Consider the following 27,082-nt stretch of genomic DNA (forward strand, 5'->3'; position numbering starts at 1 on the left):
TTGAAGATGACACAGCTATGGGTGGAACGGAACCAGCAGGGTGCGTCCTACACACTGGATCCTTCGCAAGAATCCTCTGGAAACTCTGAACACTGAATCTTTCTCAGTCTTTTTCGCAAGACTGATGTCAAGAACTGATTTATTGACTTCCTATTGCTGCAAAGATCAAATCTTGGAAGAGGGAATGGCGGCGGCTGGAGGAGAACTCCTGGGACGAAGATGGCTGAACTGCTTCTCTTCTCTCTGGAGTTTGTATGAGATCTAATCTCTATTTGCAGGACAATTTCTTGACTTCCTATCACCCACTCAGATGAATTCTCAGACTGTCCCAACATACCCAGGTTTTGATCCCCATCTAAGGATCTCACTGATTGGCATATCAAAGACAGCCCGACCCGACACTTAGTGAAGTGTCATAATCGAGTCTATGGGTCAGGTGTAACTTTCCAGTTTTGCCCATCTATCTCCAAGGTCCAGGGCAATACTGGAAATCTGGTCCGGTTCAAGGATTCGAGTAATCACATACTGCATGTGCCTTGGGTTTTACCCTGGTGGCCGAGACAAGCCATCCCAACACTTTGTGGCACACCAGTATCAGCCTTGGCAGGATAAATCACCCCAGATTTATCCAATGGCTATGAACATTTAAAACTAACACGAGTCTCTATAAGTGTCTAGTTTTAGGGTCTTACACAGAATTGTACCAAACAATATGAATCAAACATGCACTTTATTTATTTCCACTAAATAACAAAAGTACATCAAATCGGATTGAAGCTAAGGGCATACAAAACTGTCTAACACATAATGCTCAGAATTTGGTCTGAAATCTGAATACATGTTCATAATAATTTAATATAGAAAAGATTGACCTGACATGAGGCCTGGAGTGTTCATGGGCCGAACTGGATTTTGGGTCCATAGAGACCATCCCATCCACGAGGATGAGGCAATGCCTAGACCTAGTTTTCTTTTGATGTCTTTTTCCCAACCGAATTTTCCTTTACAAATGAAACTGGGTTTGGCCATCAATTTCTTCTTACAGGAACTAGCTGCAATATTACATTGATCTGAAAGATGAACAGCTTAGTTGATTGCACATCAAGTGGAAAGTGACTGATTTTTTCTATCAAAAAAAAGCGACTGATTTTTGAAAATTGCTGTTTGAAGAGTATTTGGGTCTTTGTAAAATAGCTGTGGAAAATGAACAATTTTTCTCAAAGTAGAATTGTAAGATATGACATTCCTCCTGATTTTCCACAAATCATTTTTTGAACAGAGGTTGGTCCTCTCCATTCATATCCTGCAAACTTGTTCAAGTTTGTTTTCCAAGGAAGGCAAAACACCAGAAAAAAAATAGGAACAAGATTTAAAAACTGTTTGGTTTTTATTATGTGAATTCTGGAAAGAGCTCTGAAGATGATGCAAACTGAGAATCTGAGATGGCTGTGAATCATCTGACCACTTTGGTTTTTAAGGGCAGGCACTCTACTAGATGGGTCCATCCATCAAAAGGTCCTGATCCTATGGGTTTGTAACACGTGGCAAGTTTTGTGGCCCCAAACCTTGAATTTTGGTTTTCTAGCATCAAATCTAAGTAAATCTAATTCCCCAATATACAACCTCTAATAACATGAGTGAGGTACATGGAATGGAGCAGCCCTTATCTCCTGTTTCTGTGAATAGAATTTTCACTTATAAAAAAGGATATATTATTAACAAATTAACATGATGAGTTCTTTTCCAAAACAAGGGAGAGTTGATATCACAATCTTCTCACTGGTTTATTATTAATTTTAATTTTTATGTAAGCACATGGAGCCAGAGGCATTATAATTGGATGAAGCGGTATCGAGGCAGAAGCATAGGAATAACAAGAGTCCAGATCCCCACTCCTAAGAGTAGTAGACTGAGTCAGAGCAAGAGTAAGAGATAAAGCATGAAGCACCAATTCACCAAACTTAAAAATTTCCCATGGCCTAAAGAATCACAGGAACGACTCACAATTGAGTTCGGACCTTACCAATACAGGGTGATTAAGAGGTGGGGAGAGCACAGGGTGCATATGAGGAGTTCACATCTGTGCCCCCACAAGAGGCGCCCCACAACATCCCACAGCACATTCTCACCGTATATGGAGAACATCTCCTGATGATAGTACCAGAATCGATGAACGGGAGATGTTTCCAATACACGGCGGGAATGTGCTGTAGGACGTTGTGGGGCACCCTCTTGTGGAGCACAGATTTGAACTTGCATATGAGGTTCACCTTCCACTGACCATACCACCAAGAGCCTACAGATACATAGGTTTGATCCCATGCCTCTGTATTAGTATATTTCAAGGAACAGAAAGTAACCATCTCAACTACTAGCTCATCATCAACAAATCTTTTTCCTATGAAGTTTTTGTTTTAATGTTAGACACACGTTCAACATTCTACCTTATTTGGATTGTAAATGGATCAGGTCGAGTTGAATATGCTTAGATCCAAATTTGAATAAAATTTTATCTACCAGAGTTGTATCAGGTTCAGATTGGATTTGGATATTCAACACCATTGATTAATTAATTTAAAAATAATCAAGGTATTATATCTATATTATATAAAGTGGGTACTTACCTTGATTTTGTGCAGATCATAAAAGATAAATTTGATATATAAAGTGGCACCAAATCTGTCATCAGTACATGTGAAAGGAAAGAAGGCAAAATAAACCAAGTATGAGGCCTAGCCAAGTTACAAGCAACTTTTGCTAGGGTATGAGCAACCATATTCCCCATACGTGGGGTGAAAGTAGACAAAATAGTGACAAATAGTGCACAAAATGCTCCTACACTCGGCTACCAAGATTCAATGGACCAATAGTGAAAGGTCCAACAAAATAAAAACCATAGTCATTATCTCCTAAAATACAAATACCTCTGCAAACCATAATTTGATAATATAATATTAACTTGTATTTTGACTCTTTATTTGCATACATATATAACATGTGCCTTTACACCAGTGTTATTAATACGATAAACTATAAAAGGACTTTCATATTAGTATGTGCCCCTACGAATTGGTTGGTTGGTTAGCAAATACATTTAAATATTAATCGAAAAGAATGGAGTGGCTCATATTTGATCTACTTATAAATTGATCAAATTCAGATTGTTTTAGCTGGACTAGATTCAAGTTATAATTAATACAAATGGATACGGTTGCAGCCTTATACTGTGCTCTTAAACATTAAAACAAAAAAAGAAACAAAACGCAAAAAATACAAAAAAATAAAGTTGCATACTTGTACCTCAAATGTAAAACCTTTTTTTCTTTTAATGCTCCAATTTCCAATGTATTGAATCAATTTCAGTTAATACACAATCACAAACTGATAACAAAAAATTAGAAAAAAACTTTAAAAAATGAAAGAGATTCAAAAATCAAGAGAGCACTTGACTAACAGGTCCACGATGTGACCCTTGACAACCCAAAAATTATCAGGTAAATATTTTTATCAAACCATAGTGGGGACCATGTGACCCTTGACCTTGGCCACCTTATAACTCACCCACCTATTGACAGATCAACAAACACAGAGATCAACATTGTGTGGTAGAGTGGTGCAGTTGATGGTAATGCAAAAATAGATAAAATGAAGAAGAAACAAAGAAACAGAATGTATACAGAATGAACACGTTAACTATTTATATGGTTGAACAAGCTTTTAATAAATGATGAGGGCAGATTTGGCCCTCTAGTGAAATTGTGATACGTGGCACCTCGTGACAACTAGGTAAACACCCAGACAAGAACTTATCAAGTTGGTGTTCCACCCGGGCACCGGTCTGGCCGGCCTAGAGCGGCCTGGCGTGACCTGCATGCGGCCTGTGCGTGACCTGGCGCGGCTTGCGTGCGGCCTGCGCGCGACCTGGCCGGATCAGCCTGGCACATGATCCGACCTGGCCAACTTGGCAACTCATAAGATGCCCACCGATGAACCATAACGGCATACCCCGCGAGCTCGGTAATTCACTAAAGAGCTCACCAAGGAGCTAGGCAGCTCTCCAAGGACCTCGCTACCAAGGAGCCAGGCAGCTTGGCAGAGCTCGCCACAAGCAGCTCGCCACTTGTAGGGTAGCTCGGTACAAAAGAGTAGTTTGGCGTATCGCAGGAAAATCTCTTGCCTGAAAACCTGGCCCAGACACCGACCTGCCGACTGACACAGGCGCCGACCTGACAACCTGGCCCAGACACCGACCCGCCGACTGACACAGGCGCCGACCTAACAACCTGGCCCAAACACCGACCCGCCGACCTGACAACCTGGCCCAGGCGCCGACCTGGCCACCTGACACAAGCGCCAGCCTGAAAACCTCGAGGAGTTCACCACCGTACCCCGGTTCTGACGGGATATGACGAGTCTTACCGTTTGAAGGCTTTTCACCCACCTAACCCGCGAGGACACCACTATATAAGGACTCCGACCCCCAAAGCCAAGGGGAGGGAAGAAAAGGATGGTAACCCCTGCTCTCTAGCTCTCTCAATTCTCTCCAAGCTCTTTGTAATCAGAATGCTAACTTAGGCATCGGAGAGTCCCCGCCGGGAAAATACCCTCGGGTCCTCTGATTCAGTTCTCGCAAGCCCCTCAGCTCCCGTCGCCTACAAAGGAGAGGAAATCACCTCACGTAGAGGGTAGTCGGGTTGCGCTGCACCAGGGAGCTCCACCATCCTCTGAGTTGCAGGCCGCCTAGGAGCAGGTCAAATGACGAGTCCACCAGGGAGTTCGCCACCAGGGAGCTCGCCACCAGGCAGTTCGCCACCAGGGAGCTCGCCACCAGGCAGTTCGCCACCAGGCAGTTCACCACTAGGCAGTTCGCCACCAGGGAGTTCGCCACCAGGCAGTTCACCACCAGGCAGTTCGCCATCAGGCAGTTCGCCACCAGGGAGCTCGCCACCAGGCAGTTCGCCACCAGGCAGTTCACCACGAGGCAATTTGCCACCAGACAGTTCGCCACCAAGTAGCTCTCCACTAGGGAGCTCGCCACCGGGCAATTCTCCACCAGGGAGTTCGCCACCAAGCAGTTCGTCACCAAGTAGCTCTCCACCAGGGAGCTCGCCACTAGGCAGTTCTCCACCAGGGAGTTTGCCACCAAGTAGCTCATCACCAAGGCACGTCACCACCGGGTCAAATAACAAGGTACTTAGCCAAAAAAATTTATACATCACAAAAAATGGTACGTGACCAGAAACGGTTACATTAATAAAGATTACAAGAAACAACCTAACACTAAAATATAATCACCTCTGCCCACAAACATATATAAACAGAAAAGAAAAGAAAAGATTTTCCCATCATATCAAAGATTAAAACTCTCAAGCCTGAAACTTAGAAATCCCTAATCGTGTAAAACTCTGAACATCTAACACGGAGAAAGTCTCAATCTCATTGAAAACACACAAAATCAAAGGACTGAAATTTTTACAATGGAGAATTCAAAGTCTCTCACTCTCTCTTGCCTCAAAAATCAAACCCAGCAAAATATCTTCTTTTTTCTCACAAAAACCGTATAGAATGGCAATTAGTAAACCATCCAGAAACCTCCACGGTTCTTGTCTTGGAATTCAACCCACAATCAGGGATTCTTTATCTACTCCATATGTTAGTGTCTGAGGGTAGTCATTGGGCCTTTTCAAATTCTATTCACTTTTTTGTTTTTAACATATAGCCATGGGAAACCTCTAGGGTTATGTTTTGAAAGAGGGAAAGGAATTAGAGGACTGGTTGATTTTAAGATGCTAGTGTTTATGAGTCCAGATAAGCTGCACTTGATGACTGTGTTAGGGGCAGTTTCGTCAATAAAAATGCCCAACATCAGCCATCAAGTGTATATACCCCACAATCACTGCAATCTCTCACTTTGTGTGCATCGTTGATGTGGGGTGTTATTATTGGTTAAATAGCCCTTGATAAACGACTCTGGATGACTTATCAATAAAGCACGTTCCATCACCCTACCATCACAATTGACACTGCACATTTCATACATAGCGGGTCCCAGTCTCATGATGAGATGTGTAGTGTCGAATCATATTAGTAGGTGGTTGGAATGTATTTTGTTGGCAGGAGATCCCAGCTCTTAATAATCCATCAAATACAGCTAATCGGGATAGGGAAAAGTTTGACCATATGGGAAAAAAGTCTATATTGTTTGAATACTTCATGCACATAATAGAAATGAATTAGCTGAATTTGATAGTTGTTTTAGAGATCATTTTATCCTACACCAGCTACAAATGCAAGTAAGAAATTGAGCAGTTGTGGGCCATACTTTTTTATGGCCAGAGTGGAGCAAGATGGTTTCACAACCAGTAAAAGAATATTTGCCCCCAATGTTCTTTTCCAAGGGACTGAGTGGTGTAATGGTCATCCCCCAGGATGCTCCCAAACAGCTCACGACAAGACCGTGCCCACACTGTTCCAACCATCTTTGCAATCTTGCATTGAAAATATCTTCCCATGAAATAAATCATATAAGCAAGGAGACATTCTTAATGCAAGGCTATAAAATCTGCTCAAACGGACTTTGCCCTGACCGAAGCCGAACTCATTTTATACAAACAGACAAATTTTCTCCGAGTAGAATCTGGAAACTAGCAAATTTAAAGTTCATTTCAACTGAGTGGTTTTGAAATTCCTGGTAAAAAAAAGTAAGGGTATTGTTTTGAATTCCTTGAAGCTCTTTTGAGAGCAAAATGAAGGAATTCCATGATAAACATAGCTTAAATGTTGTGTTTGAAAAAGACGAAATGGTTATTATGTTCTTTATTGAAGGTAAATCATCTTGAAATCGCCATGTATGAAAGTAATCAATTGAAATCCCCATTTTACGAAGACTACTAAAAGAGTCGAGTCAATTTCCCATCTGACGTTTCATTATGGTAGTAGGTACTCCATAATGGAGGATTTGTGCAGCATGAGACAAATTATCATAAAAAGACAAAACTGAATTCCTTTACTGAGTTCTTCTCAGAATATAAAAGCTTCTAACATTTCGTTTTCATTCACTCAAAACATACTTTTATTTGCTAACTGCTAAGGCTTTCATTTGTGAGTGGTTGAGGTAACTATTAGAGAATAAAAATCTATTTAGGGATCTTATTTAACAGCTTAACCTTTTAGATTAATGGTTCATGAGAAAGTATCAGAGTTTTTTTTGCCCCATTATAATTAATTAAATTTTAGTACAAGGTATAAATGCGTCTGTGCTTGTTCAGGCTTTAAGCCTAATGGACTTTCGCATGAAGGGACATGTTAGAGAATAAAAACCTATTTATAGATCTCATTTAACAGGTTAAGCTTTTAGATTAAATGGTTACTTTAGAGTAACAAATTAAAACTCTCCCAAGAAGAGATTTAAAAAGTCTGTCTAAAGTTGTGCATGAGCTTGTAAAACCATTTCCATGGTTTCTTATTTCCAGCTTTCCATCACTTGTAGCTGAATTTTGTGGCTTAGAAAATTGTTTTAAATGGAACCTGAAATATCAGTGAGGCTACGATTCATATTTGCAAATACCTAAAATCTTAGTTGCCCACTTGCCCTTACTTTGATCCCAACTATCTGGGATCTTGAGAGGGATGGACTGGATACTATCTTTGACAGATTGGGTTCGGTATGAGCTATCCTTCACCCTAACCCTGACCCAATTTCAATATGTTACTTGTTCAAAACCCTAGCGGCCTAGCCCCATTAACAAATATGAAAAGTAGGGATAGATTCGAGCCAAGCTGAGCCGAATAGCTAGTTATTGGAGCTCAGCTCATCAAGGCAATACAAGGCTTGAGCTTGAGCTCAGCTTGGCACAAGTTCGACTTGAGAAAAATGTTTTATAAAAATAAAAATAAATAAATATATATATATATATATATGTATAACATTTTTTATTTGATATTTAAAATTAATATTATATATAATATTTAAATTTAAGAAGTATAATAATTAGTTATTATTATTATATATATAAATATTATATATAATATTTTTTATTATATATATTATTTTCTATAATTTTATTATTATTATTATTTGAACTCGGCTTACGAACTTCATGAGCTGAACTTTTTTAGGCTCAAACTTAGCTCGATTAATAAATGAGCCTATAAATTGGGCTTGAAACTTGGTTGAAACCGAGCTGAATCGAACTTTTCACGAGCCAAGCTCAAATAGATGGTAAACTTTGTCATGGCCATCCCTAATGAAAGAAATCATAAACTTTGTCATTGGGGTAGAAGTCATACCAAGTGACAAAAAATACTCTATGTACGAAGGAGGTATCATGAACCGGTGGGTTGGGATAGTGAAAACAAACACGACCCTTTTTGAGGTATCAAAACCCTAACATGACCTTATACCCCAATATACCTGACTCTAATTCAACCCTAAGCCCGGTTTACGGTTTAACCCGATCCATTGACATCCCTACCCACGTTGGAGAAAAGCATAGAAAGGGTTTAACTAAAGAAGTAGATGACGGTCAATAAATGCATTTCACTCCTTACCTCTACAATGTGCTTTCCGATGACAAATTTGATTTGTGTCATTTAAAATGTGGCGAGGGTTCAAGAAATAGAAAGTAATTCGTATCAAGGAGAAAGTTAAGAAGGCTGATCAGGTAGACTATTCATGGGCAGGAATGCAACTTGGGTACCCAATTAAGTTGAAGATTTAACACTGTATTGAGCCCAGGCTTTAGGTGCTCATTCAGGATTTAACAAAAGCTCAACTCAAGCTAGCCTGCCCAAATTGCACCCCTAGTCTTGGGGGCAATATTTACAGCCCAAGTTTATAAAACTTACAGTCTTAGTGCTGCTTTTGGAGTACTGGTACCTTGAAAGTTGAAACATGTTTATGTGCCATAGAATTGCTCTGCATCCACTAGTCCTTTGAGAAGTTGGCCGATGAAAGAAATATTTCATTTGCTGGATTTTAGTAGTAGAAACATGATATTTGTGTCTGGTCAATCCCCTATATATATCAGGTCTTAAGTTTCTTGGATATTTTACAATAAAAAAAAGGTCAAAATGGTTTCATTGCCATGTGCTTACTTAGATGGCTACTTGGTTGAAACCCACAAAATGGAAATAGTCACATTGAGACAAGAACCAGCTAGACTCATTGAGCTACAACATAGATTTACTATGCCAAAATGTTGAATAAATATGCTTTTTGACCTTATTTTGTTCAACAAGAACACTTGACTTATTGTTTTGGTATATTTCCCTTGTTGATTGAGCAGGACTTTGCTAGATTAAGCATTTGGAAAATAAAACTTAAACAACCCAAGATTGCAGAATAGATTGGAAAAGAGGGAGAGCTTCATGAGACAAGTTTCAGGCCAGTAGCCTCATCCACACTGTCCACAGGGTTTTTCCTCGAAAAATTTCTAACAGTTGGCATATGTTGGAGGGATGTATTCATGTGAATGCAGTTCTATTGCATTGCTGTCCCTGTGCACTAACGAATTGGGGAGGAAACTTTTCTGCTGTTCTAATTCACACTCAATAGATTACGGAATGGCCACTTTGAGTTCAAGAAAACAAAACATTTCTTAGTTTATAGCTTCAAATTCAATATTCAATTACCACTTCAAGTCCAAAGGAACTAACTCTTAGTTTCCACTTCAAGTCCAAAGGAACACAAGTCCAGAGGTTTGTGTATATGTTAATTGCCATGATCAATATTCCAAACATGATCGGGTTGATACAGTAAAAGTGGGTCACCCGGGACCATACAACTATACAAGATAGGATCAGGCTTCTAGCTAGACTTACTGTACCTGTAAGTCTGTAACCAAAATCAGGTTAGGTTCAGTCAAATTAACTGCCCTAACAAGACTTGCCAGGTACTAGTTTGCACTTACTGACCCCTTACAGCCAAACGTTGTCCAAGGTCAAGAAGCCAATCAACCAGATCAAACGTTGTCAGCTGTCATCTAAGAAATGAAGAAGCAATAAATGGGACGGAAGTTATAAAGTTACTAAATTTACAGTCAGAGAGGCCATAAAGTGGGACTATGGGAGACCCTACAATCATTTACTAGTCCCTTAGAAAGCTTTTGATCTTAGTTTATGGGAGCATGTCCTGTACATTTAGGCATGGAGGTTTGACAACCTGCCATGTCTTAATTGGGTCATGTCCACACTGAGTGGGTCATTCCTACCAAACTGCCTACCCCAAAAGCCAACACCACCAGTTGAAATTTAACCACATGGTCCATATCATTATATCATCTTTGGACTGTTTTGATCAGTAACAATCTTTTTTCTTCACTTACAGAAAAAAAAAATAGTGTAAACAATGCAAGTTGGGTCAATTGCACAAGCTGATTCCTTCCCTAATCAATTTCTTACATGGGTCTGATTCTGGACCCAAGATAAAAACTTGAGTTGAGATTAAAAATTTCTATTAAGGGAATGGTATCAGATGTAAAACACAAAATGACAAAGCATAAAACTGTTTTTTTTATGGTAATCGACACCCACTAAACAGATCGGCCAAATGGATCATGTTGAGATTGTAAAAAGAATATCTCTTAGTTTGGTGAATCCCCACCTAATAGTAAAGCCACTGACTCCCTCTTGATGCCCCACATAACTGTTGTCTCCTTTCACAGTACACAAGCCATTAATGTGACCTAATAAAGCTTCATTGTACCCTTTAAAGGCAGTAAATTTGCAAAAGAGAAGACTGTTTAATTTTATTATGGACTGTCATATTAAGCTACTGTGCACTACTTGTGGTGTTCAAATTTCCACTCCATTGTTTAATTCAAGTAAATGGAAGGGATCCCCAGAGTTAGGAAAAGGTTCCATTACTTCTATTACTTCTGAAGAGGAATATTCCCCTTATTTTTTCCAAGGCTCCTGCAGCTTTCACCATGTGCCCTTGGAGGTTTCTGCCAACCTTTTCCCAAACTAGGGGTTAAATTACTCCCACCATTCATTTGGGCTTGTGGTGTGGCTTCTCATTTTGCCTCTATCTCAACGCATTCTTTTATTGTTTTCATGGTACAAGAAGATTGCCATCAAGCTCATTGAGCCCCATTTCAGCTCCATATTGAATGCTGCTTTGCAATCAAGGGGGGACCTTTTATCATATAAGAAGAAAACAAGAATTCTGGCCTTCTGGGGTGAAGCCAAAACTGCAAATATAATCAAGGGTTCTTTCTAATTGATCAGAACCGTCCATTCAATTGCACAACCATTAATTGGGTTTCTTCACTTCAGGCCAAGGCCCCAGACCACTGACCCGGTTCTGTCTGAACCAGAGAGAGAGAGAGAGAGAGAGAGAGAGGTGAAGCGGTGAACTTTACCAAAACAAAGAAGAAACAGAGAATTGGGAATTTCATGTCGTGTGATGAGTAGAAAGCAAGGAAAGAGGTTCCGAAATCTAATTGGTAATGACTTTTAAATTTCCAGGAAACATACACTTCATGCCATCACCATCACATGGGAGAAGAGCCACCTCCACCGTTTCAACACTTCTTCCTCCACGCCCTCCTCCCTTCCCACCTCTTCAGCCTCCTCGTTGAAGCCCCCAATTAGGGTTCTCATTGCTCCTCTGATATCATGTTTGCTGTTCTTCTGCTCCTCCAGACCCGTTAATTGCTTCTGTCTTTTTCTTTGGGGGCGCCAATTTGATTTTCTTTTACTTTTCATTTCATTTCTGCCGTTTCTCTCTTAGAGTCGGTTGGGAAGAACAGCATTAATGTGGGCTTCGTTCTTGTTGTTGACGTTACTCTTGTTCCGTTACTGATCTCGGGTTCTGTTATTTCATTTTATTCTTTTGAGGTTTTGATTCGGTGGGTCATTGAGGATCCATGGAGGAAAGTATCTCGTGTCAGTGGAGCATGTTTCGAGCTCTTCTTTCTATTGTTCAATGGTGGGGTTTTAATGTCACAGTGATTATCATGAACAAATGGATCTTTCAGGTCAGTATCCGCGTTCTGTTATTGCCAAAGTTTGTTCCTTTCTCAATTCTGTTAAATGGGCATGCTTTTTATTTTTCAAAATTTTATGGGTATGTATTATCTTTTCGATTGATTACTAAATTTTGGATTTTTGATGATTTTGATTGTTGAAGGATGCTCGCTTTTGTTCGTTGTCTTTGAGTCATTGTTTCCATCTGATTTCATGATTTATAAGTTTATTTATAATTTTTCTGGTTACTGTGACAAGGGAATGAACTATTGATTTGTTTATAAAACTTGACTATTTATGGCATGAAAAGTGGCCACTGTATAGACCTGATAGTAGAGGAAAGCTTACTTCATTATTCTTGTTCGCCGTTTTTTTTTTCTATTTTTCTTTTTTTTTCACTATTCAGTGTTTGATGTTCCAATTTTATAGGCAGAATGTAAACCGATTTGCAGTTCAATATTTTATTAATTTTAAACAGTGAATACGTGTTATAGATCTCTGAACTTTACTTCAGGGAGATGCACCTAATGTGCTTGTTCTTCCTGACTACTTGGATGTAACTATTTCATTACTCCTTGGATTCAGTTTGGGCTTGCTTTATTCTATGAATTTAGATTCACCTTGCTTTCTGTAACAAGATGTTAATGTCTTGCTATCTTGAAAAACTTATTCCAAATAAGAAACTTCCATATGTGCCAGTTGATGTCACATTTGGGTTCACTTTGAAATTTTGAATTTGAATTCTGATATGAACCAATTGTCTAAGGAGTAAGGGACATTGCTGATAAATTGATGATGCTCAATTCTATCAGCATTTTCAAACCCTCTAACCTGGCAGCTAACATCCCCTTTATAAAGGTTTTCCTTTGCTTCTGACATGCTCCAATTGAGATCCTCTTTCTTCTTGAGATGTATGACATTTGCATAACTAAGCTTAATTTCTCTGTTCTAGCTTAGTAGATGTCTATCTATTTCAGTAATGGAGCGTCCTTTTGAACTAAGGTCTCTCTAGAACATTAGTTAGATGATTTCCTTTCCCGTTTGACACTGTTAAAGCTTCAACTAATGGACATGGATTGTTCACTTTTCTGCTGCTATATATTTCAGCAACAAGATGATATCTGGAATGAAACTTAGAAAGTATCAAATATACTTTGTTATGGGGATCTTAAATTGCAAATAGAAGAATGGTAGGCAGTTAGTAATTACAGTTCTTCATATGTTGCCATGTAAAAGACCAGAAGACATGCCACACATTAATGGTTATTAATCTGACAGAAGATCTAAGTTAAGCTTATTATAATCATCTTCTGTCTTATTAGTTTCTTCAAAATGCCTACTTAGCAAAGGATACAGCATTTTTTTTTTTGAGAGAAAAGGTAAAATATTTCATTAAAGCAAACTGAAAAGGATACAGCATTGCCCAATGAGACGCTGGACAAGACAGAAAATCACTTTGTACATCCCAAAAACCACTATATGAACATCATACAAAAAGATTACTGTGCTCAAAAAATTAACTGTAAGGACAATTCTTGAACAATTTGTGAGTGAGTGTAACCTTCCCCAAATGCTCTTTAAGACTTCCTCCTCTGACCTAAAATTATCTTCAAAAAGCCTCCTATTTCTTTCCAACCAGATTGACCACATTACAGCCGCTGGCAACACCTTGCATAATGAGTTGTATACTCTTTAGTAAGTTGAGAATTTTTCTTATCTTTTCTTGGGAAGGTTTTTTCGTTGACATTAATAATAACATTGGAAATGTCTTTGGGTGACCATTCTTCTTTTTCTAGATTTCTTCACTTTAATTTGCTTCTTGGTTCAATTCACTCCATATTTGTTGCCATTTAGATTTGAGACTTGCAACATCATTACATTGTTCATTTTGTACCCATAATGTCCACTGAGTTGAATCTGAAAATTTTGAATTTTTATTTATAGATAAAACAGGCATTTCTATAATTTTTCAGTCGCTATTTTCTAATGTTTGGGTCATTAGTAGTTTGACTATTTGTATTAGAAGTTTTGGTTTTCCTGATTACACTAGAAGTTTGCTTTCTAAATGGATTAAGACCTATGTTAGTATGTCAGAATTATATCAGTAAGGGCATAGTCATTAAGTTAACTAGGGGTGGATTTGAGCCGAGCCGAGCCAATTAGTACGAGGCTCGAGCTTGAGCTCGAGCTTGGTTCGAGCTAGAACCTTGAGCTCGAGCTCAATTTGAGAAAAAAAAATGTTTTATAAAATAAAAAATTATATATAAAAATATTTTTATTTGATATTTAAAAAATTAAGAATTATAATAATTAAAAATTATAATATTTTTATTATATATATATATATATATATGTATTCGAGCTCGGCTCGGTTTCAACCGAGCTTCAAGCCAAGCTAAAGTAACTCTTCAAGAGCTCAGCTTGTGGCCACCCCTAAAGTTAACAAAGATATGTCTTAGGTCAAAGTCCTAGCTCTTTTCCAGCTAGGATTTGTCCTAGTACTAGTTTGTTGGTAGTATTTTTTAGCTGGTTTTGAAATCAGAAAGACAAGGAAAAAGGCTACTATCCCCTCCTCTCTTTGCTTATAAATATTTTTAAAGTCCTTTCTTTTTGACATCAAATAATAATGTTAGAGTTTCTGCTTCTACTGTTGAAGTGGTTCTAATTTTCTCAATGGAATGAATTCCTTCAAGAAGCGATCAGCTGCTGGTTCCCAATAGTTCTTCTAGGTGATGATTTTTAGGTCTTTTTTTCTATTTTTGCAGGCTTATTCTGCATCTGTTGGCTTGGTGTCATAGCATTTGGTCCTGCATTAGATTACCCTCACATAAAGAGGCTTTTGAATATTTTACAAATAATCACCTGGACAAAAGACTATATGGATACCGATAACAACAGGCCTTTACAGATATTAATCTTGTAAGTAACACGTTGACACATCAAAGGACTTCCACAAACTATTGTTGTTGCCTTGGAATGGATTCAACTTGGCCTTCTTTAACATAACTAAAAAATGAGTTTTCAGAATGCATTATAGGTGTTAATATTTTTGTTGAACTCATCATCAATATATTCTAGAACTAGCATGAAGATATGCCATTAGAGACAGTGGAGTGAACTTCTAGTTTGGTCTTGCGGTCTGTGAACACAGGATACTGTTTCTGCTACAACACGGGTTTAGTAACCACTTCTTGATTCTGTGTTCTCTCAATGCATGGGCACAGGCTCAACTTGCTTCTGCTAAGCTAAAAGGGATATTTTCTGTAGGTTTGAGATGTAAATTTTTAGAACAAGATATACTAACAGTAGGAGTGGCAATTGGGCAGGTTGGGTTTGGGTTTAACTTCAACCCAACCCATTTAAATAAAATTAAATGGGTTAGGTTCAACCCAAACCCACTTTGACCCAATCCAACCCACCCAGCCCGTTAACCTTGTAACAACTTAGTTTATGACACTATAAACTAATATCCAACTCCCTTTTGACAAATAAGTCGGTCATAGCTTAGTGGTAATGGTGGTCGCCTTTCACACGTGTTTTAAGGTTCAAATCACATTACATGCACATTATTTTACAAGGAGAATTTAAAAGCAATTAATCACCTGGAGCCATTTGACTAGGTTCGAGTTTTGGGTTTGGTTGAACCATTTGGGTCCAAATCACACCAGACCAACTTGAACCATCTAACTGGGTTCATATTCGAGCTAATTGCATCAAGAGTGGTCAAACCGTTCAAGCTCAAATCAGACGTAAACCAAATCAAGCTGAACTAACCACGCCCAGGCTGCTTTGCAATGGGTGCAGCCAGCTCATTCAGATCTGAATCAAGTCGATTCAAGCCAGACCAGTCCAAATTGTTTTGGGTTGGGTCAAATTGCTTGGTCGTTGGGTTGATTTGGGTTGGGTACAGTTGGGTCATTTGGGCAAGAATCAAATCAGACCAGATTGGGCCATTGAACCAATTGATTGGGTTTTTGTTAATTCCAAACAGGTATGGGTGAACCAACTTATCCAAACCAGATTAATCCATTGAACCATTTGATTGAGTTTGGATTCATGTTGATTTGGGTGAACTGTGTTGACTCAAATTGGAACTAATTTTAGTCAATAATTAATTAGAAATTAATGCATTAATTATGAATTGTTTGACTTGAATGAAGAAAATTAAAGAACAAATTGTTAGAGAATTCACACTTGTATCATTAGTGGCTAACCCAATGGATACCAACAACCCGACCCAACCCAACCCATTGAAATTGATCCATTGGGTGAATCAACCCATTTCCAATCCACTAAGTAAATGGGTGGTTATATAATGGGTGGGTTCAGTGGGTTGGGTAAGAAATTGCCACCCCTATCTAACAGTCAGCAAGGTGTGAAACTTGTCTTAAAACTCATGCAATACCAAGATCCTTTCTCTAATTCTTCAAGTTAAATAATAATAATAATAATAATAATAATAATAATAATAATAATAATAATAATAATGATAATAACAACAAAAGCTAGCATATATTAACTCCTAGAATTCCTGCAAGGAAGAAACTGAAACTGTTAGAATTAAGATGAAGTCACAAAGCTAACTGCAACCTTCAATGTTTTATATAAAAGCATCTTTGAAGCTCAAAATAATGTTAATTGCTCCACTCCTTCTCGATGATATCTGTAAATTGACTTTGATCTTCTTTCTTGGCTTGAGGACAATGTTGCATTTCACTTTCTCTGTGCATGTTGGGAATTGTTGTGGAAGAATTATTTTTTTATCGAAAGTTTTCTCATGGAACTTCACCTTAAGCCATGAGGTCTTTGATTCTTTCTTTGTTGGAAGACTCACCAACGATATTCTCATTTTAATGAGCAGTGTGTCCCAATAATTAAATTTCCTTCTTGTGTTAATATGCAGCCAAGGACTATAAATCTCCTCAGTGAACTATACCACTCCTCTTTCAATCTCCAATCTTTTATTAACCCTGTGAGACTTCCAATATCACACCTTGAAAAAGGATTAACAATTCAGCCCAAACTAATGTCCGATTCCCAATTAACAACGTATAAATTAGTAAGATTTTACATTCTTGTTCTCTAAGTGCCCCTCCAATACCTGAACATCCAGGGTTGCCTAAGCTACAACCATCAATAATCAAACAGATTTATACTTAAGGCTTGATTACCATCATTAGTTAATTAGTTTTAAAAACGGAGATTGAATAATACTTAAGAGGGACCAGAAAAGGGAAGAATCTGTTGGGGGACATCAGAACATTTGTGACTTACAAATGTTAGTCAGATAAGATAACTTTGTTGCTTAGTTAACACCGGTCTCGTTACTTTTTTATTGTAAAATCTAATTGTGCTCATGTTTTTCTTTTGCATGTTTGGAAGCAATGATGCCGAGAGAACTTTGTCTTTTTCTTCTTCCCCTTTTTCCTCTATTCTACCGTGTAGTGATGTATTGCTTGCATTCTGTATTTTGGTTTTTCTTCTTGTTCAAATGCTTATTTTGATCTTGTTCTTCATCCTCATTCATGAAGACTTGATATCAATGATCAGAGTTTCATTTGGATTTTCAAAATTCTCACATTTTTATCTGGTTTTGAGGAAGATTGCAATGAAATATATTCATCAAAAAAAAAAAGATTGCAATGAAATATATAGCCATATCTTACTTAGTGCAAAATAGAGGAGAAAGGAGAAATTTTCATTTGTTAGATCAGATCAGAGTAAAAAGGAGGTATTTATAAGTATTATTGGGAGAAAAACAGGAAAGGATATGAAAGAAATTGTAATTAACGCAAAATAAGTTAAAAACATTCAATAGCTCTCCCTGAAACATTAGTTCAGTTTGGGAAGAGTGCAAACACGAATATGTACAGTGTAAATACAAAGTTTAGAAATGTTGTATACAAAGGGTTTGCACAGTGCATATTTGTATTTGCACTTCCATACTGAGCCTTTGAGAAAAATCTATTTTGTGCCAGTTTGAGATACAGCTCAAACCTGAATATCCTTATTGACTATCACTTTTAATATAGCCTTTTTGTTATTAGTTTGAAAAAATGATACTGAGATGCCTATTCTTGGGTAGAATGCTAGAGCCAACAATATGTCAACTAGTTTGTATCATATAATAACAGAAAAATAAAGAACTAGACAAGATCACCCAATGGTACAGACTAACAAGTTATTGAGCCATTCACAAGAGAAGATTATATTTTAGGAAGTTGATATTATAGTGGTGGAACCTGTACCCATGTGCCAAATTTGTAAATATGTAGCACAGTAGCAGTGTCATTTCCTGCATCCGTATCTGGGAATAAAGTTCAGAATGCAGTATGGTTAACTTTGCCATTTTTTATTGTATTGTATTGTCAGAAAGCCCAAGATGTTGTAAAACATTTGAGAATGTTTGACTACAAAGCTGGTACTTGATTAGCACTTAGCAGGAGGTAATGATAAACTATAAGCTTGATTTTAAAATCTAGAATCTTGATTTTGATCTAATTGTATTAGGTTGTTCATTGATTTGAAGAATCTTTTATGCTCCTTTCTTTTCTCTGAATATATGCATTCATGTGTCTTAATTGCAAGATTAATCCTTGCACATTTCTTAAAACTTACATGGTTATTGTTGGATCGTTGAGAGTCTGATACATATCCTAAATACAGAAATTAGATTTCAAGTTCCCTCTTTCAGTATCATGCGTCCACTTCATATGCTCAGCTCTTGGAGCATGCATAGTAATCAAAATGCTGAAGCTTAAGCCACTGATTGAGGTCGATCCTGAAGACCGTTGGAGAAGAATATTCCCAATGTCATTTGTTTTTTGCGTCAACATTGTCTTGGGGAATGTAAGCTTACGATATATTCCAGTTTCTTTTATGCAGACTATAAAATCATTCACTCCTGCAACAACAGGTTAGGTTGATATCTTGTTTTCTATTCATTTAATCTTCGTGCAAGTTTTCATTTAGTTTAATTTATCATAGTCTTGATTGATTCCAATGATGTTGAACAGTAATTCTGCAGTGGCTAGTCTGGAGAAAATACTTTGACTGGCGCATTTGGGCTTCTTTGGTACCCATTGTAGGAGGAATTCTTCTCACATCTGTTACAGAGCTTAGTTTTAATATATTTGGATTTTGTGCTGCTCTATTTGGTTGCCTGGCTACATCTACAAAGACTATTCTTGCAGAGTCTTTGCTGCATGGATACAAATTTGATAGGTAGTGTGGCTGTTCTTGTTGTCTTTAACAAGTTAAAGAACCTTTCTCTCTGGTGATGGAATTTACTATCAAAACATTTATCTTTGTTCTAAGTTTGTCTGTCGTAATTGCTAAACATTGCTTTATCTTAACTTTGGACTTGTCACGTTATAGCTAGTTTCATGGGGTGGGGGTGACTGGGGATAGGGGTTAATTTACATTGGCTAACTGCTTCACCTCATAAACCAAGTTGTTTGTCTGTTGTTCACATTATTTTTGTCTTAGTATTGAAACATGATATTTTACCTAGTTTTTCCTACATTTTTTGTATCAGTTTTCTTGTATTTCATTTCACCTCACCATTCATGCTTGACTTGTGATCTGTTTGTGTATTGTTTAGCATAAACACCGTTTATTACATGGCACCTTTTGCGACCATGATCTTGGCAGTCCCAGCAATTCTTCTTGAAGGGACTGGAATCGTTAACTGGTTTCAGACACATGAGTCTGTTTTCTCTTCACTCATCATTATTTTCAGCTCCGGGGTGCTGGCTTTCTTCCTCAACTTCTCCATCTTTTATGTAATTCACTCAACAACTGCGGTCACTTTTAATGTGGCTGGCAATCTCAAGGTAGGATGAATAAGATGGATTGGTTCACTCTTGCTTCCCTATCCAACTGTTCTCTTGGATTTTGTTTCTTGTGTTTACAGGTTGCAGTGGCTATTCTGGTTTCATGGATGATATTCCGAAATCCAATCTCTGTCTTGAATGCTGTAGGATGTGGGGTGACACTCATTGGTTGTACATTCTATGGGTACGTGAGGCACAAGCTCTCTCAGCAAGCACCGGGGACACCTCGAACCCCCCAGACACCCCGGAGCCGGATGGAGATGACCCCACTTGTAAACGATAAATTGGATGATAAAGTTTAGTTTAGAAAAGATGAGATGATGCCACCATTTGATTAAAGGAAGGAAAAAAACAACCATCTGTTGTCTGTGTACACCCATTAGTTGAATTAGATTCAGTCATGCTTCTTGCTTACCAATATATCGTTGTTCCACACAAATCTCATTTGATAGTTGATATCGAAGTATATTATCCATTGTTTAGCCACCAGGTCTAAAACCTTGGTAGTGGCTTCCAGCTTGAGCAGGCATTGAAATCAATGGAAGAGGACCCAAGTTTGTTGAGAAATGAGACTTGACCAAGACCCTGGTGGAGTGAGGCAGTGAGCAAGACTTTTGTGGTCTCTCCTGGGTAAACGGGAAGGCAAATACTTATGGGTTTCGTGACCCAGAAAAACAGATTTATTGGGGCTAGATTTCTGGACTTCGGTTTTCACATTTTTTTATATTTAATTGATTTAAATACCAAAGTCAGCATCAGCAACAAAGCCAAAGTTCTTTGTCGTACAGGCTAAATTAAAGCTCATGCCCAATTCTTTTAAGTACCAGAAGAAGTAATCATCAATGAAGCTTCAAATTGCACCAGTTGGATCAGCTTGTTCAGTCAATTTCCTCCGTTAAATCAATTTATCATCTTAAGATTTCCCTGAGCAAAAGTGTCCTCTATTCTTTCGGCTAGCGCGTAGGATCTCAGAGCAGTAGACTCTCGGATTTAGTCCTGCACTCCTGCCCCATGATTAGACTTGCTTCAGTTTCATTTACCATGGCCAGATTGGCTCCTACTGTTATTCTTAACCTCCACTCCATTTTGTTCATGAGGCACCATTTGTTTGCATTGCAAATTTGAAACAGATATAAGTTTTGCATGCAGTTTAGTTTGTTTGTCCCATCTGATTGTACATTTTGTCTCATTTGTGCTCACTGGAAGTCCAAGACTTATTCTTATCTCAATTGTCTCTCATATAAAGTGGGGGCCACAACATCTTGCTTTCCATCTCACTGCCAAACAAATAACTCTCCACAAGTCCAAACAACTAAGATCAGTCAAAACTGACGATTCAGCCTATTTGCACTCATGTATTTACAGCAGTTTTATACCACCGACAAACAGAGCAAGAGAAACAATCAAGGTTAAAGTCATTTTTAGTTGATTTTATTAATAATATATAATATTTTAATTATTTTTAATGTAATTTATTAATGATATTCAATACTCAATTACAATCCCAACATGTTTCAAAATATTGATATATACGACATGTATCAATTTTCATCAGGATCATGGAAATGCTATATACTAGGATTTAAGGGGTTTTAAATAGGTTTAAACATTAGAACCCCTCCTAATATATTTATTTTCAAAATAATGAATTAAAAAAGGCATAGATATTTGAAAACTTGTGATTTGCATATAATATCAATATTTTGAACCTTGAATCCCATATGGGTAATATTTAATTCAAATCCAAATATTAACAAATCAAATGTGGATAGAGGTATGTCTCATTTAAACCTGTTTGGTACCATTGTCATTTCTTCATGAAAGGTTGGGGTTGATGAATAGAAAATGATGAGAAATATGAATTATCACATCACATAAGGGAGTCATTTCAACTGAAAAAGTTGCATGTAGGGGACTGATCATTTCCATTTAGAGTTGATTAATCCAAAATGTTTTTGATTATGTGACTTGACAATTCATATTTGACACCAATTTCTATTAATCAACCTTAAATCTTTTATGATAAAAACAAAATGGTACCAAACACAACCTTAATATGATCCTTTTGGTGCTTACCCCTTCTCTTTTTCACTATTTAGCTGTATGAAACCCTGGATTTGGATTCAAAAGGCCCAGGAAGAGAGGTTTCTACCGTCTTGCAGACTGCAGTGTGCCACACCCATTAGGTAGCTTCATGGCTCATGCCCTACATTAGCCTGTTCAACCGGCCGGTTTCTTGAGTGGGTCCTCCACTGTTTATCGTACGGTTGTACCCTAGGTTGTCTGGTGAGTGATGACCAAATCTCCTACCAAAAGAATCTAAATTATTCAGCTGGGTAGCTTCTAAGTGGGTCTCCAGCCACAGTTCACTGTCCTTTTTGCCAACCGAAAATTTCCTGTGGGCCAGATCTAAGATTTGCCCTTATCTCAGACATGCACCTATATATACGGCTTAACCGTGTTGAATTGGCCAACCCTCAATAATTGTACAAGCTACAAAGTTCGAAGTTCAAAGTTGAAACCCTTGCAAAGACCCAAACGATTTGAAGTTTTGAACCCCATTTTGAGCTGATTCTTGCCGATTTGAATCGAGTTATGTAGTACTTGGCCAATTCCAACAAGGGAAACTCTGACTTTGAGCCGGTCTGCATTTCGGGCCATTGTAAAACCCAGTTGTTCACCATGTGATCCGGATTTTCATGAACATAAACATATCGAAAAATCCAGATAGCTTGGCGGGTTGCTGGGTTGACCGATGGTTCTACCTGGGTACAGGCTTGGCTCTAATGGGGCTGAAGAAGAAGAACCGATGGAGACCAGAGAGACTGTGGAATTAACTGAGCTCCCAACTCTCTGGTTTGACACAGTCCTCCCTCAGTCCCTCTTTCATGGGTCCCATTTGCTTTACACAGAAATATTCGTCCTTTCTAATGGGTCCCCCTTAGAGCCTAGGGTTTGTTTGCATCGACAGTGGATTTCAAAACATCTCGTGGACCGCTCAGTGGAGAGGACCCACACTGGCTAACGTAATTCACCGGGTGATTCCATACTTCTATTCTACGAGACGCTACCATAGGGACAAGAAAGCTCAAGCTCTCTACTTCGGTAGTACATGGGACTATTGTGACTTGGCAAAATCACCAAACATTAACTTCCAATTCCAAATCCTCATTTTCTGCTGGTATTCATGGTTGGAAAGCTGGACAACTTGTGGGCCCTTGATTGTCATGGCTGAGGCATTGAACTATTAGAAGCTCTATTATTCATCATGGCCACCCTTCCTTCCAGAGAGACTTGTCCCTCTCTAGATAGTTAAGGGTTTTGGGTCAATGCTTGACAGGGACCCAACTTAGTAGAAATAGCCAAAGATCAAGCCATAAGAAAAAGACAGATCTAATTGCTAGGATCAAATTATAAGAAAGGGCATGCACCCACAAGATGGGCATCCCTGATAATAGAAGTTATTAAATCTCATCCATGCAATTTGGATTTATGGCCCTCACATTGGATTGGGTGGCCCACTCCCTATAACCCATTCTTTTGACTCGTAAGGGGGGACCCCCCAACTTACTAGATATGGCCAATAATCAGGTCATCACAGAAGAGACAGGTCTGATGGCTAAATATATATCCATAAGAAAGGCCATTTACCCACAAGATTGGCATCCCTGACAGTAAAAGTAGATAAATCTTATCCATGCAATTTTGGGTGGATGGCCCACCTCCCATAACCAATTCTCTATCTACAGAACATTTGATTTAGACTCGTAAGGAATTAGAAACAAAATAATGGAACAAGAGAGCCTTTGGTTTCATTGTTGAATCATGAAAGCTTTAGAAGATACACAATTTGATCTAATTCGGTTTTAGTTATATGGCCTCGTTAGAACCATAACCCAAGCTTCTACAGAACATCTGGTTGAACTCGTTGACAAAGGATAATTAACATAGAGAACTTGGTAAATAGAACAAAGCTGTAGTATTACTATGACATGAGATTAGAAGATTCACATTTCACAGTTTTCTCTACAAAGGAAGAACCAGATCCAATGCTACACACGTTTTTCCTCCTCTGCTTCAAGTTAACTTGTTAGTAGTAGTTGGTCAAGCCAAGAGCCAGAAGTTCTTCTGCCATCTGGTGCTGATGAGGTACCCGCCCATGCCTCTGCTCTGCTTCCTCACCCCAAATGTAAGGCAGTCTGCATTGTTGATGCACTGCTCCACAAAATCCTCATCACTGCTGCTAACACACATGCTGCAAAAAGCCCACAACATCAGAGCATTGAAAAAGAAAAAAAAAAAAAAACAAGTTTTAAGCTCTAAAGATGAAGATTGAGATGAGAGTGCTACCCACCAGTTGAGTGGAGAAGGCTGCTTCTGACCCAACACCAAAATTGATACTTCAAGTTTCTTCACTTGGCTTAACACTGTTGAAAGCTTTGGCCCCTGTATCACTAAAGCCTCCACTTCCACCTGGTTATATTGAAGAGATAGAAATGAAAATAAACGTTCAGAGTCCAGAAAACCAAAAAGAAATGATGACAGAGAGTGAGCAAAGAAGAATGGGGATCCGCATGGAATCTGAGCATCTGTCAAAATGCAGAAGTGAGGGGGAAAAAGAGAGGGAGTAATAATAAAAGTCTGCAGCTAAAAGGATAGAACAAAGAAAGGAATCCACACAGTATCTACATCTGTGACTGTGAATGAAAATACAGTGTCTTGAGAAAAGGGAAAAAGAAAAGAAAGAAAAAGAAGGAATGCAGCTCTCTCTCTCTCTCTATCTCTCTTTCTCACACACACACATGCCCATCACTCACAGAATGAAAGATACCTCAGGTTTGCAAGCCTTGCAGAGGGACCCAAGAGAGTTGGCAAGACAAGGAGAAGAGTCTGACATTCTTTCAGAACCCCTCTGAGAAGGAGGGGGGACAATGTGGAGGAGAGTGAGTAGATCACCCTTGTTGGTCACATGTGTGAGTGCCCACATCATAGCATGTTTGGAACGGGCTGACTGATCCACCACAACCATCACTCTCTTCCTCATAACCAACCCACCATTCTCAGCTCCACCTCCATACATATTAAGCCCTTCCATTTGCTTCAGACTTCTCTGGCACCCTTCTCCTCCACCATATCTTCTCTTGTTGCTCCATCTGTTTGATGATGAAGTCCCATCTCTACCACTTAGCTGCCTCAGAAATGAACCTGCACTAGGCATCTTGGCTCTGCTTCTTCAACTCCTCTGTTCTCTTTCTTACCACCTATACTAATCTCTCTCTCTCTCTCTCTCTCTGGAAAACTTTGTACCTGACTCTTTGAAGTTGTAATGGAAGGATGAAGAAATCAAGATGGGGGAAGAGAGAGCTCCTTGAAGGTTTGAGAGTGGAAAGGAGAGAGTGTACTGCGTTCTTATAGTGTGCAGGAAAAGAAAAGTTAAGGGAGAGAAGAGACAAAAACAGTGATCAATGGCGGATGATGAAGCTAAAGCCACGTTTTTATCTTTCTGCAGATAAAGTCACGGGGAATCGCTCTCTTTAACATAAATGGGTGTCTGTATTTTGTAAATAAATCACTGTTAGCCTGTGTCCGATGAAAAAGAGGATTCTCTTTTCCTTCTTTTATCCCATCAAATCTCTCTCCCTCTCGCTGAAATCTGAATATAAAACCGCGTAGAGGATGGATAAATGAAGTACACAAAAGCCACAAACGTTTGGTGAAGGCTGCAAACATGGGTCGTATAATATGTGCTGCACATATGGGTTGTCCACTGTTTGACTGATCTGGGCCATCAATTGGTGGGCCCACTCACACGTAAGTACAAGCTTTTCAGCAAAAGTACAAGGACACCTGGATTGAGATTTGTGGGTCTCACGTGGTGCCCTATTAAACTACTTAACCCCCAATCACACAATGACTATTATAACCTTCTGAGTTAATCCTTTGTCTGGCTACTTCCATTGATGAAGGGTCCCACACAAAGATTGAATGGTTGTGATCATCCCAATTGCATCCCAAAACACTTTAAAATTTAAAACCAAGTAGTTGTGATCATCCCAATTGCTTCCCATAACTCTAAAATCAAGTGGCCCAGATTTGAGATTTCCATTGTGGGGGTCCCACCCAAGGATTGAAGGGTTGTAATCATCCCAATTGCTCCCCCAAACCCTAGAATCAAGTAGTCCAGATATCCTGCATGTCTGCCATGTGTACAAGTACAAGCCCATGTCACACTAGATTCACCCAAATCTATAATGATGTCTCCAAGCTAAGCCACCTTGTTTCCTTGTAATTTCTAGTAGATCAGAGGAGTCAGAGAGAGGATCATGATAATATCCTGCACAACCTACCAAGCTTAATAGGACATAGGAGTAATTTGGCCAACTGTATCCCTTGAAATCCCATTATTTTACTTGCTTCTCCTTCACTCGTCAGATGCAGCAGATTCATTCGTCATTTGGAGAATCCCTACAACTTAGAATAGTGAGGAATTTATTACTAAAAAATAATTAAATTTATTTTAATAATAAAAAGAGTAGTAGAGTATGGAAATTTTGTAACCAGAGACGGGCAGAGGGCCTCGTGAATTGGGTGAGCTTGATCGGGTCATCAGAACAGAAGTCAGTACTTTCAAATAATTGCTCCCGAGTAATTCGCTGGTGTCGGAAATTACCAGACTAGCCTTTACTGTTTATTATTATTTTATTCAAAAAATATTAAATTACTGAATCCATTTATTCTGTTCCATGATACATTAGTTCATGGCATGTGGAGTGACTAGGACATTGATTTTGGAATCTCCTTTATGATAGGGTCTGATTTGGGCTCGGGCCCACCTATTAAACTATCAGATTTATCCATGACCAACTAACTGCATTTAGATTTACATTTACTAAAATACCCTAACAAAAGATAATCACTTCTCTTGTTTCAATCCAGCCTTTTTATCATACTCTGTCTAAAATTGACATATTCACGCGTCGTGTGCAGGCCCGAGTCCAAAGCCCGGTATTATCATATATGCTATATAATATCTTAATTTTATTTTCTAATTTTATGTTTTTCTAACTTGTCCCTATCCAATAAATATATTTTGTACCGTCAAACTAAATCAGAAAATCACATATAAAACATAAGTTATTATCTGGTTTCTATTACTGATATATATTATTTTTGCTATTTATTAATATTATTGGGTTAGGCTTATTTCAAAAGCCAGAGCCTTGGGCCTAATACTTACAGCCCGAACCTGAGCCTACAAGCAAATTTGTATGCAAACC

The 27,082-nt window shown here is 38.4% G+C and overlaps 2 protein-coding genes across 3 annotated transcripts; one reads left to right on the forward strand and one right to left on the reverse strand.

The window, feature by feature from the left end:
- The first annotated feature begins 11,001 nt into the window (after nucleotides 1–11,001).
- Nucleotides 11,002–20,244, forward strand: LOC104587033 (UDP-galactose transporter 1). 2 transcript variants are annotated; one of them, XM_010244464.3, is made up of 6 exons: nucleotides 11,002–11,447; nucleotides 11,842–11,981; nucleotides 18,637–18,886; nucleotides 18,987–19,194; nucleotides 19,574–19,805; nucleotides 19,886–20,244. In XM_010244464.3, exons 2-6 carry the CDS (start codon nucleotides 11,871–11,873, stop codon nucleotides 20,105–20,107), a joined length of 1,023 nt encoding a protein of 340 aa, XP_010242766.1. In that variant the 5' UTR covers nucleotides 11,002–11,447; nucleotides 11,842–11,870; the 3' UTR covers nucleotides 20,108–20,244. The 2 variants fall into 2 exon arrangements, with proteins under 2 accessions (XP_010242766.1, XP_010242765.1); XM_010244463.3 differs by lacking the exon at nucleotides 11,002–11,447 and having other exon boundaries at nucleotides 11,497–11,981.
- A 3,350-nt stretch (nucleotides 20,245–23,594) lies between these two features.
- On the reverse strand, nucleotides 23,595–25,189 carry LOC104587032 (uncharacterized). Its single transcript, XM_010244462.3, has 3 exons — nucleotides 24,637–25,189; nucleotides 24,160–24,278; nucleotides 23,595–24,060 (listed from the first exon to the last, which is right to left on the reverse strand). The coding sequence occupies exons 1-3, from the start codon at nucleotides 25,021–25,023 to the stop codon at nucleotides 23,910–23,912; spliced, it is 657 nt and encodes a 218-aa protein (XP_010242764.1). The 5' UTR covers nucleotides 25,024–25,189; the 3' UTR covers nucleotides 23,595–23,909.
- Between the last annotated feature and the right edge of the window lie 1,893 nt (nucleotides 25,190–27,082).

The sequence above is a fragment of the Nelumbo nucifera genome, chromosome 5 (assembly GCF_055504915.1).
Source record: "Nelumbo nucifera cultivar China Antique chromosome 5, China Antique-T2T, whole genome shotgun sequence".
Taxonomy (NCBI): Eukaryota; Viridiplantae; Streptophyta; class Magnoliopsida; order Proteales; family Nelumbonaceae; genus Nelumbo; species Nelumbo nucifera.

Bases quoted from the DNA above. Each gene is read 5' to 3' on its own strand.
- LOC104587033 (XM_010244464.3), top strand. From the start codon at position 11,871: ATGGAGGAAAGTATCTCGTGTCAGTGGAGCATGTTTCGAGCTCTTCTT. The intron at 18,887-18,986 runs GTTAGGTTGATA...GATGTTGAACAG, and splicing joins ATTCACTCCTGCAACAACAG to TAATTCTGCAGTGGCTAGTC. The intron at 19,806-19,885 runs GTAGGATGAATA...TTGTGTTTACAG, and splicing joins ATGTGGCTGGCAATCTCAAG to GTTGCAGTGGCTATTCTGGT.
- LOC104587032 (XM_010244462.3), bottom strand. From the start codon at position 25,023: ATGCCTAGTGCAGGTTCATTTCTGAGGCAGCTAAGTGGTAGAGATGGG. The intron at 24,279-24,636 runs GTATCTTTCATT...CAATATAACCAG, and splicing joins GCAAGGCTTGCAAACCTGAG to GTGGAAGTGGAGGCTTTAGT. The intron at 24,061-24,159 runs GTGGGTAGCACT...GGCTTTTTGCAG, and splicing joins CAGCCTTCTCCACTCAACTG to CATGTGTGTTAGCAGCAGTG.